The 12,055-nt window shown below is 58.7% G+C and overlaps 1 protein-coding gene across 3 annotated transcripts in view; it reads right to left on the bottom strand.

The window, feature by feature from the left end:
• Positions 1 to 485: 485 nt before the first annotated feature.
• Positions 486 to 12,055, bottom strand: part of PCDH1 (protocadherin 1) — a 57,103-nt gene continuing 45,533 nt past the window's right edge. For 2 of the 3 annotated variants that reach the window (XM_066559869.1, XM_066559867.1), the window contains exon 5: positions 486 to 1,443. In XM_066559869.1, coding sequence (XP_066415966.1) covers positions 1,058 to 1,443 — 386 coding nt within the window. In that variant the 3' untranslated portion in view covers positions 486 to 1,057. Of the gene's footprint in view, positions 1,444 to 3,484; positions 3,528 to 12,055 lie in introns of all 3 variants that reach the window. The other variant, XM_066559870.1, reaches the window with a different exon arrangement.

Genomic DNA, 12,055 nt, shown 5'->3' with positions numbered 1-12,055 from the left:
CAGAGGAGGCCCGAGGCGATGGGCTGAGAGCCGGGGCCGCTGGCGGCCTCCCTGCCAGCAGAGGCGGACTGAGGGCTTCTCCGGACCCAGCCGGTCCCTTCCTGGGGACATCCCCTCCCCGGACCCAGCCGGTCCCATGTCTGGGGGCTTCCCCACCCCTCCTCCACCCGCCAGGCGCAGGGCCACCACCGGGACCCCCCCCACACCCCCAAAGCAGCCCCCACCTATGGCACCGGGCAGTCCCTAGGGACCCTGCAGCTTGTGGGCACAGTGACAACGTTCAGAAAGAGATCCAGGCTGAAAAACAGCAAAGTCCCTACAGTCCGGCCAGGATGCTGCCCCTCTCCTCCAGCTCCCCAGCTGCTGTTTCAGGGACTGATCACATCTCTATTTACAATATAGAACACGAGTGCGGGCTGGACGCTGCGCTCCCAGGGGCTCTTCCACGCAGGAAACCATTCAAAGCTGGAACTTGCTCCCTGTGGTTTGTTTTTTTTTTTTCTCTTTTTTTTTTTTTGTTTTGTTTTTCCTCTTTTTTTTTGTCTGCTTTTTTTTTCTCATTTTGTTTTGTTTTGTTTTCTCTTTAAATGTCTTTTTGTTTGTTTCAAGGACAATAAAAAGTTGCGATCAGGCAGGACTTGAATGTCATTCCTATAAGATTCGTATTTACAGGAGTCTACAGCAAAGAGACAGGCAGCTGGCTCCCCGTGCTCGGGGACACTCCTCGTCCTATGCCCCAGGAACTCCACCAGCTCTGCGTGGACCTTTGGTACGTAAGCCCTTCTCTCCCTTCTCCGTGCCCTCCGCACCAGGAGCCTGCCCAGCCCTCCCCGGCAGCAGTTCGGGATGCTCGGCAATCGGGGTCGGGATACTTTTCACCCTCCCCACCCACCCCCAGCCCCGGGCAACAGGGGGTTAAAAAGGCGCTCCTCTCATCCCTGCCTCACCCTGCCCTGCTCCCCGCAGAGCCCCCTGCCTGGAGAAGCGGCCGGAGCCATAAAGCATCGAAGTGGAAAATGTTCCTCTGGCCTCAGCTCCCTGCCCCTCGCGCCCAGCCTCACAGGTAGATCTCCCTCTTGGTGGTCTGGGCCGAGGGGGTGGTGGCTGGCTGGAAGTCCGAGGTCTGGGTGAGAGGAATTTCCTCCATGGGAGAGTCCTTGCAGGGCTCATGGCTACTATTGGAGAAGGCACTGTACGTGGGGAGCAGGCGGAGGTTGGCCATTTTGGTGCTGCGCTCTTCCGACAGTCTGGGGCTGCCGTTCCCGACTTGCTCTTGACTCCCTCTGTCTTGGTAAGGCACAAAAGTGGAGAGTTTGAGGGCGTTCTTGGGCCTGCGGCTGGGGGAGGACTGGCCAGGCATCCAGCAGGTGTCGGAGTGGCCGAACTCTGTGCACTCCCGGGTGCAGGTCCCAGTCATGGCTACATCGGGCAGAGGCCGGAGATCTGCAGGGAACAAGGGACAGCAGTGTTAGCCCCAGGAACCCCAGCTTGGGAACCCCACTTGGGGAACCTGGCCTTGGGAACCTGGCCTCAGGAACCCTGCCTTGGGAACCCTGCCTTGGGAACCCTTCCTCGGGAACCCTGCCTTGGGAACCCTTCCTCGGGAACCCTGCCTTGGGAACCCTGCCTTGGGGACCCTTCCTCAGGAACCCTGCCTCGGGAACCCTGCCTTGGGAACCCTGCCTTGGGGACCCTGCCTTGGGAACCCTGCCTTGGGGACCCTTCCTCAGGAACCCCACCTTGGGAACACTGCCTTGGGAACCCTTCCTCAGGAACCCCACTTTGGGAACCCTGCCTTGGGAACCCCCTCTTGGGATGCAGGGAGGAGCAGCAGGGACTGGACATCTCCGTCCTACCCATGCTGGGACAGACAGCTGGATTCATGGACACCCCAGGAGCTGGACCCATGGACACCCCAGGAGCTGGACCTACAGACACCCAGGAACTGGAGCCACAGACACCCTAGGAACTGGATCCACGGACACCCAGGAGCCAGACCCACAGACAAAAAAAACGGGAGCAAAGCAGAGCAGGTAGGGAAACCAGAAGCCACAGAGAAACAGGAGGCAGAGCACAGGGCAGAGCTCCCCAAGCCCCTCAGGAGACCAGGATTGCACAGGGAGGCTCCACAGCTTGGATTTGCAGAGCAGGACAGGCGCTGCCACACCAGGCCTGTGATCCCAGAAGGTGAGGCACCACCTGGAACCTGCTAAGCTCCAGGAATTCCCATTGGGCACCACCAATGGCATGCCATGGATCACTGTGCAGGGACAGAACTGCCCTGGACTCAGCCCTGAGGCACAGCCATGTGTGCTGGGCAGCATCCTCGGGCATCCCTGCCCTGCTCCCACCGGGCATTCCAGGCCACATTCCAGCCTCCCCTGGCACCCCCAGCAGGAGCCACAAGCCCAGCCAGAAGTCCTGGTCTCCTGTGGAGCCTGCAATCCCCAAGCACACTGAGGCAAAGCCATGCCCACCCGAGAGAGGCTGGAGATGCCCTGGGGTGCCCCGTGGAGATGTGAGGGGTGCCCTGTGCACCAAACCCCTGCCCCAGAGGGAGCCCAGCACCCCAGGGCACCACAGCTCCCTGCTCCTGGCACAGCTGGGACACTGAGCACCAGTTAGACCAGTTCACATACTGGTGTCCTCACATGCCAGCCACCCCCTGCCCCAGGTGTCCCTGAGCCTTGGCCAGGTGTCCTTGGCACAGGCAGCACCTGTCACGAGGCTTCTGAGGCTGGAATTTGGCACTTCCATGCAGTCCCTCCCAGAGCCATCCCAGTCACGAGGCATTCCTTGATTTCTGCCCCAGTTTGGGACACCACAGAATGCCCCAGGACACATCACTGCCTGCTGCCACAAGCAGATCCAGCCTGGTGCTGATGATGGGGTGGAAGCAGCTCAGAGGCTCTTGAGGCTGCTCAGACTTCCAGATGTCCCTGTGGTTCCCAAACATCCTCTCCATGTCTCCACCACTGTGGAGCTCTCTGCATTGACAAACTGATGGAGGGAGATGCTAAGGAGCTCTGGGGACCTGAAACCTGTTGGGGCACCCCCTTCCCATGGGACACACACTGGTCCACACAATTCCCTTATCCCAAAAGCAGGGCAGACCCACAGGCACTCCTGAGCCTGGGGAAGAAGCAAACCAGAGCACCATGGTGGGGTTTCTGCCCTGGCCAATGCTCCCTCCTGCCACCAGTTTGGGACTGCCACACATCCGAGTCACCCTGGCACAGCTTTCACACACAGGATGCAGGAGAAGGCTCCAGACAACGCTGGGAATGCTTGACACAGGCATGGACGAAGGGGTGAAGTCAGCAGCCAACCATTGTGTGAGCACATCTTGCCCTAAACCAGCCCCCAGTGATGCTCCCCAAACCCTCAGCTGGGGGCTGGGGCCTGTGTCCACTTTGCATCCCTGGCACCCCCGGGAGCTCCCCCTGGCAGCTGGGATATCCTGGCAGGAGCCACACGGACATACCTGATGGCAGCCCCCCTTCACAGCCTGCTCCGCTCAGGGGACTCTGATGAGGGGCAGAAAAAGGACGACAGCGTCACATCAGTGCACAGCCCCGGCCTCCACACCCCCTTCAGCCTCTGCCACCCTGGCCCCCTGGTCCCCTCCTCGGCCTCTCCTGGCCCTGTCCAGCCTCCTGGAGGCCGCTCAGCCACTGCTGCTCCTCCCTCACTCCTGGCTCCAGCTACGTCCTGATCCTCCCTGGAGCCCAGCGGCCCCGCGGGACTCACACGGGGACACCGGAGCCACCTGGGTGGTGACACCAGAACCTCGGGCACATGGAGGGGTTGGGGCTGTGCACACACACAGGGACACACACATGGACACACATGGATACACACACATGGATACACACACATGGATACACATGGATACACACACATGGATACACATGGATACACACACATGGATACACACATGGACACACATGGATACACACACATGGATACACATGGATACACACACATGGATACACACATGGATACACACACATGGATACACATGGATACACACACATGGATACACACATGGATACACACATGGATACACACACATGGATACACACACATGGATACACATGGATACACACACATGGATACACACATGGATACACACATGGATACACACATGGATACACATGAATACACACACATGGATATACACATGGACACACATGGATACACACACATGGATACACATGGATACACACACATGGATACACATGGGTACAACACATGGACATACACACATGGATACACACAGGGATACACACATGGACACACATGGATACACACACGGACACACGCATGGATAGACACATGGACACACACACATGGATACACACACACATGGACACACACACAGACGCACACACATGGACACACACACACACATGAACACACACATGGATAGACACATGGACACACACATGGACACACACACACACACACACACACATGGACACACACACATGGATACACACACATGGATACACACACACAGGGATACACACACATGGATACACACCCAGATACACACATGGATACACACACACAGGGACACACACACACACACACATGAACACACACATGAACACACACACAGATGCACACACATGGACACACACACACAGACACCACACGGATCCACACCGGGATCCACCGCTCAGGATGCTGGCCCTGCTCGCGGCGCGGGGACAGCCATGCTCACACGGCGGGGATGAGAAGCAGCAGCACAAAAGCAGCCCAGGGGACACGGCGGGGGCACGGGCAGCACGGGAGCACAGCTTGGCAGGGCACGTCCTTGGGGCTGGCCGTGCATCAGTGACCTGTTTCCTCGGGAATCGCCTCGATTCTCTCTCCCACATGAGATACACAACCAGAGGCACGAGGGCTCTGTTTCCATCCCTACTCTGGGCAAGCAGAAGCACAGAACGGAATCTGAACCCAAGAGGATCCATCCATCCCATCCAGAGATCCATCCATCCAGGTTTTCCTCTCAGGACCACAGGATGCTCCAGTGGCCACGCAGAGCCCTGGGCACTTTGAGGTCATGTTCTGTGGTCTTTCCCTTGTGTCCATGAGGAATTATTGCCATCCTTTCCTCACCAGCTTTCCTCCTGCATGTCCTTTCCTCTTGGAGAGAGGCCCTGCTGCTCTGTGCTCCCAGGGGAGTGGATGGGAGCCATCCTCTCTTCCTGGGGCAGAAGGAGCTTTGCCGAGCCTGCAGAGGGGACTGGCAGGACTGAAATAAAATCCACCTCTGCAGGGAACAAAGCTACGGAGATTTCCTGGTGCCAGCAGCAGCTTGGGAATGGCAGGATCAAGCAGGAACGCTGTGTTCAGGGTCTTTTATTCTGCTCTACCCATTGTCTGCTTCTGGCACTGGAGCCTTTTTCCAGCGTTGTCCCCTCGCTGGCAGAGCGGATTCTGTGCCATGAGCCCGGAACGGGGCAGGGTACAACTCCTGAATAGCTGGGACTGAGGGAAAACACGACCCCATGGCCTAATTCCCAGCACATGCTGGTGGCTCAGGGACTCCAGTGTGCCACCAGACAAGCACAAATCCCTCCTTGGTGGGAATTCTGCCCGTGGATTTTCCCGTTTTGTGGGGTGGTGAGGAGGCAGGCCCTCCCCTCGGGGTGCACAAAGGGTGCTCGGGATTTCCCATCCCTCCTCCACACAAAATGCCCTTTTGTGCCTCTGAGGCCCTGGAATGTGACGACCACGCCCTCTCTGGTATCAGGGTGTCCTGGTCACACCAAGTAAAGCTTTGTGCATCTGCCGTGTTTTCCTGAGCTTTGGCCCATCCTGGTTATTCCAGGCCACCAGACTGTGCTTCCCAGGCAGGGAAGTGGGTGCTTGGGCATTCACAGCCCTCACATCCTCCTGGCTCTCCCCTTCCTGCAGCTTTGCCTCTCTCTGGCATGTCCTGGTCGGCTGCCTCGTAGTGTTTTCCTCCTCAGGTATGAACCCAGGGCAGGAAAAGTTGGATCCCTTTGGTTTCTTGGGGAGCACCATTGGGGTTTTACACCAGGATGCCCTCAGAGATTCCAGGTTGGCTCCTCTGGGAAGAGGCACAAATTGGTGCTTCTGCTAATTATTCCTGTGTCCCTCTCTCCCCACCCAGGGCAGGAGCTGATCCTGTCACAGAGCTCCTCCAAACCTTTACTGGGGGATTCCAGCACAGCTCTGGGGCACTTTGGGAACAAGACAAAAGCAGCAGCCTCAGTCAGCATCCATCTCCTGCAGGAGATGGGCAGAGGTTCCCTCACCCTCTGCAAACCTGGGAGCTCCAAGCAGAGGCTGAGCCAGCCCCCAGCACGTTTTTTATGCCAGCCTGGTTTTTATCCCCAACCTGGTTTGGTCTTCCTGTGTCTTCCACTTGTGTCAGTGCAGGGAGAGCAGGGATGGATGATGCAGCACAGGAGAAGTCTTGGAAGGGAGGGGAAGTGCTGGAGCAGCTCTGGAAGGGGAGGCAGAGGGGCTGTGACAGAGCAGAGCAGGGCAGAGGATGCAGAGAAGCCCAGGAAAGGGGAGGAGAGAAGCACAGCATGCCAGGAGGGACTGGAGAGGCTCAGTGGTGTGGGGAAATGGGCAAGGGGAGCGTGGGGAGAGCAGCTGGGAGGAAAATCAGATGCTTTCCCAAAGCTGGGATCAGAAAGAGCCTTCTTATCTCTCTGGGGAGAACTCATCCTGCCAGCTGCCCCAAAAGCAGAGCCCCAGAGCCCTGACCTGTGCTGGCCCTGGGGAAAGGGGGATAGAGCAGGGCCCACGCTGCACCCTGGGCTGCCAGGGGTTCCAGAGGTCTGTCCTGAGCCAGGGAGAGTGGCAGGACTGGCCACCATGCTGTGGACACCTGGGAATGCCTCCTCTCCCATTCCTGGCCCTCAGGGCTCTGCAGACCCCTCTGGGATGTCCCTGAGGGTGGTGGCCCCCATGACATCACTCCCAGCAGCACTGTCCCCCCTCCCCGTGCAACAAGGACTCCCTTCCCGCCCCACAGCTCCTGGCAGTCGGCACCATTCCCTATTTCACCATTCCTGGTGCCGTTCTCCTGCACCATGGCTCCTCCAGGAACCATTCCCAGGAATGCTGCTCCCTGCTGCCCATGGCAGAGCTGCTGGCAGGCCCCATCCTGCCGTGCCAACATTCTCCACAGGTGCCACTCTCCCGCAGTGCCACTCCCCACAGCTGTGTCCCCCCAGGTGTGTGTCCCCAGGTGTGTGTCCCCAGGTGTGTGTCCCCCACGGCGCACTCCCGAAGGCACAGCTCTCCCATGGTGCTGCTCCCTCCAGGTGCCATTGCCTGCAGTGCCATTCCTGGGAAATGCCATCCCCACGGCGCTGCTGCCTCCAGGTATGGGTCCCCCAGGGTGCCACGTCCTGCAGGTGCCTCCAGGTGCTGCCCCCCCTGCTGCTGCCTTCCCTGCAGGCAGTGCTGCTGCAGTGGAGCCATCTCCTCCAGGTTCCATGTTTTACAGCACTGCTCCCTCCAGACACCACTTCCCTGCCGAGCTGCTTCCTCCAGGCACCGGTGCTGCTGCTCCCCTCCCTCCGCAGGCACCCTTAGGAACAGCTGGGATTGTGCAGCCCAACATGCCATGTTCTTATACTGGCTAGCCCCATTCCTATGCTATTCCATCCCATGAATAGAATCCCATCCTGTCCTATCCCATTGCTATCCTATCCCATCCCATTCCTATCCTATCCTATCCTATCCTATCCTATCCTATCCTATCCTATCCTATCCTATCCTATCCTGTCCTGTCCTGTCCTGTCCTGTCCTGTCCTGTCCTGTCCTGTCCTGTCCCGTCCCATCCCATCCCATCCCATTCCTATCCTATCCCAGCAGGAGTTTCCTGCAGGGAACAGGCATGTGGCAGCTCTGTGCCTCATTCCCAGCACATTTTCCCCTTGCCAGTGCTGTTGGGAGAGGGGAGCTGTGTTGCAGGTGGCTCTGGAGCCAGGATCTCCTTCACAAGCTCACAGACAAGGTGCCCCTTCACGGTCCCCAAATCAGGGTGGCACAGCCAGTGCATTATCCCATCAGGGAATCATGGAATATCCTGAGCTGAAGGGACCCACCAGGATCACCCAGTCCAGCCCCTGTCCCTGCTCAGACCCCCCAGCAATCCCCCCTGTGCATCCCTGGTGTCCAAAGGCTCCTGGAGCTCTGGCAGCCTTGGGGCCGTGCCCATTCCCTGGGCAGCCTGGGCAGTGCCCAGCACCCTCTGGGGGAGGAACCTTTCCCTGTGTCCATCCCAAAGCTCCCCTGCAGCCGTTCCCTCCTTCCCTGAGCTCTGCCCTGGGCTCCTCTCTGCAGCTGCACCAGCCCAGAGCCCTCAGCCCTCTCCTCCAGCAGAGCCTTCCCCAGCCCCGGCCCCTCCTTTGGGCCCTCTGGAACAGCTTTGGGCCTCTGATGTTGTGGCACCCGAAGTGCCCCAGCCCTGGAGCAGGACAATCCCTCCCTGGCTGACCCCCAGAACACCTTTGGATGCAGGATCCCTCCTGCAGCTCCTATGGGAGCTCCTATGGGCTCCTGGCCCAAATTCCCGTGTGGACGAGCCCAGAGCTCAGCAATGTGCCCTGCAGAGCTGCCGGGGCGCTGTCTGTCCCCCGTTGGGGATGGATGGGCACGGAGCGCTCGGAGCCGGGACAGGGGCAGGAGCTCCCGCAGCCCCGGGCTCCCCCCGCACCCTCCCCGGCTGCAGGACCACCCCTAGCACCCCATCACCCAGCCAGACGGGACCGATCCTAGCACTACAACACGCGGCCAGATGGCTTCCCAAAGTTCCCTCCCTCGCTCCACATGGCTCCCGCTATGGGAGCCCGACCCGGCACTGCCCACCGAGGGGTGACTGCGGCTCCGAGCCACACCTCCGGCTCCCGGGGCGAGAACGAGCAGCCCCCGCTGTTCCACACATCCCCGGAGCTGCCCAGTGCTGCAGGGCACGGACCGGCTTCTCCTGGGCTCTGCGGTCAGGAGATGGAACAGCCCCGGCATCCCCGGCCCCTCCAGCCCCGCTGCTCTGCCCCTGTGCCGGGCAGCACACACGGAGCAGCCGCAGCCCCTGCAGGGCATCCCGGCACTCCAGAGCTGCAAACGCCTTCCCAGCCCCTGCCCAGGGCAGCCTAGCACGGCCAGGAAGGGATGTGGAGAGATGGACACACCCGGCTGGGGCTGGGGAGCTTTGCCTGGCTCCCAGGGGATGTGTTCTTCCTCTTCCTCACTCCCAGGGGATCTGTCCTTCCCTTGCCCTGCTCCCAGGGGATCTGTTCTTCCTCTTCCCTACTCCCAGGGTATGTGTTTCCATTCCCCCACTCCCAGGGCATGTGTTTTCTCTTTTCCCCCATTCCCAGGGGATGTGTTTTCCCTTTTTTCCCTGTTCTCAGGGGATGTGTTTTCCATTTTTCCCTGTTCCCAGGGGATGTGTTTGCCCTTTTTCCCTGTTCCCAGGGGATGTGTTTTCCCTTTTTCCCCCACTCCCAGGGGATGTGTTGCCTTTTTTTCCCCATTCCCAAGGGATGTGTTTCCCTTTTTCCCCCATTCCCAGGGGATGTGTTTTCCCTTTTCCTCCCATTCCCAGGGGATGTGTTTCCCATTCCCAGGGGATGTGTTTCCCCTTTTCCCCCATTCCCAGGGGATGTGTTTCCCATTCCCAGGGGATGTGTTTCCCTTTTTCCCCCATTCCCAGGGGATGTGTTTCCCGTGTGTGCAGGAGGAGCCGCCTCCCTGCTGCAGTCACAGCGGCCACATCGCCACAGCAACGTCAGGCAGAGCACCCAGATGGATGTTCCCAGACACTGAGTGTGTCCCTGCAGGGCTCAGAACACACTGAGAGCTCCCAAAATCCCCATCACCCCACAGCTTCCCTGTGATACCCAGCAAAACAAATTCAACCTCCCTATAGCAGATTTTGTGGTTGTGGTGCCACCCCCATGATCTCCTACCCTGGCACAGCAAGGCTTCAACCTTCACTGGACTATAAAAAGCAGAATTATTATATTAAACTGCCAAATAATTATGTTAAGAAGCACCTAAATAGGATTACAGGGTCCAAAGGTTAGGAAATGCCAAAATTAGGATTGTCCAGGCAGCCTTAATTCTCCTCCTGCTTCCTGATGCAGAGCAGAGTCTCACTCTGGAGGGAAATATTTTCCCTGGGGTCCCTCTATGGCTTCCAGGGAGAGGACAAACCCCTGGGAGGTTTAACAGGGAAGGAGCTGATTTGCCACTGAGACTCTGCCCCAGAGGCTGCAGAAACTGGGGAGGGTACAAGGAAGGGGTCAAGAGATCACAGAAAACTCCTCCTGTAAAAAGGGGCTGGAGGATGGGGGGGTGTTGCTCTCCTAATGAGAAAAAACAGCAATTTTCTCTCCTCCTTCCAGAAATAAAATATCTGGGCACTTCCCAAAGCACTTGGTACCTGGCACATGCCCTCTATGAAAAATCAGGTCCCTGCAGCTAAAACTCACAGCAGGCAAAAGCAAAGGCACAGAATGAGCATTGCTGGGCAATCCCCTCACTCACCCTGCATAAAACAATCCAAACCCTGCATCCATTCACATCCCAGCATTATCCTCTGGCTGTCCTACAGACCAGAGGCATTCCACAAATATCCACCAGAAATGCTGGGGAGTCCAAACGAATCCATGGAATAAGCAAAGCCTCTTCCAGCACCGGCTCCTGCAGCCCCAGGTGAGAAACAGCACCTGAGGTTCCTTTAGGGGCACACAAAGGCCCTAAACCCCTGGGATTTGGGCAGTGGAGCTCCTGCCCTCCTTCCCTCCCTGCCCCAGGAGCTGGGACAGGGGGAGCTCAGGGCTAATGATGGAAATCCCAGGGGAGGGAGCAGCAGCACCTGCCACCCCCGGGGCTGCCAGCTCATGCATGCCTTGGATGCACATTCCTGCTGCCCAAATTGCTCCTGATTGCTCCTGCCTGCATTCCCCAGTCCCACCCGCTCTGCTGATGGGGATTCTGCCCCTGGGGGCTGGGGATAGCCTGTCCCTCTGCAGGTATGGGCTCCCTGGGGACACAGGAATGGCCATCCCAGAGCTCCCTGGGGACACGGAATGGCTGTCACAGAGCTCCCTGGGGACACAGGAATGGCCATCCCAGAGCTACCTGGGGACACAGGAATGACAGATATCCTTGGGGACAGGGAATGGCAGAGATCCTGGGGGACAGGGAATGGCTTTCCCAGAGCCATCAGAGCTCCCTGGGGACACAAGAATGGTATAGATCCCTGGGGACACAGGAATGGCCACCCCAGAGCTCCTTGGGGACAAGGAATGGCTCTCCAAGAGCCCTCAGAGCTCCCTGGGGACATGGGAATGGCAGAGATCCCTGAGGACAGAGAATGGCCACCTCAGAGCTCCCAGGGGACACAGGAATGGCTGTCCCAGAGCTCCTTGGGGACACAGGAATGGCCATCCCAGAGCCTCCTGAGGACACAGATGGCCAGTGCTCCCTGGGGAGACAGGAGTGCCCACCCCAGAGCTCCTTGGGGATACAGGAATGGCAGAGCTCCCAGGGGACAGGGAATAGCCATCCCAGAGCTCCTTGGGGACACAGGAATGCCTGTCCCAGAGCTCCTTGGAGATATGGGAATGGCCATCCCAGACTTCCCTAGGGACACAGAAATGGCCACCCCAAAGTTCCTTGGGGACAGGGAATGGTCATCCCAGAGCTCCCTGGGGACAGGGAATGGCTCTCCCAGAGCTCCCTAGAGACACAAGAATGGCCACACCAGAGCTCCCTGGGGACATGGGAATGGCTGTCCCAAAGTTCCTTGGGGACACAAGAGTGCCTTTTCCAGAGCTCCTTGGAGACATGGGAATGGTCATCCCAGAGCTCCCTGGGGACACAGAAATGTCCAGAGATCCCTGGGGACACAGGAGTGCCCACCCCAGAGCTCCCTGGCACACTCCGGGTGCCCTGTGCTGCCAGCCAGGGTGACCACAAGGGGCCAGGCCAGCAGCAGCAGTGTCCCCAGTGCCGCTCTGAGCACCCACTGCCCTGGTGACACAGT

This window comes from Molothrus aeneus, chromosome 15 (genome assembly GCF_037042795.1).
Source record: "Molothrus aeneus isolate 106 chromosome 15, BPBGC_Maene_1.0, whole genome shotgun sequence".
NCBI lineage: Eukaryota > Metazoa > Chordata > Aves > Passeriformes > Icteridae > Molothrus > Molothrus aeneus.
Note: the sequence above shows the minus strand (reverse complement) of the source record. Positions and strands in the feature narration are given on the sequence as shown.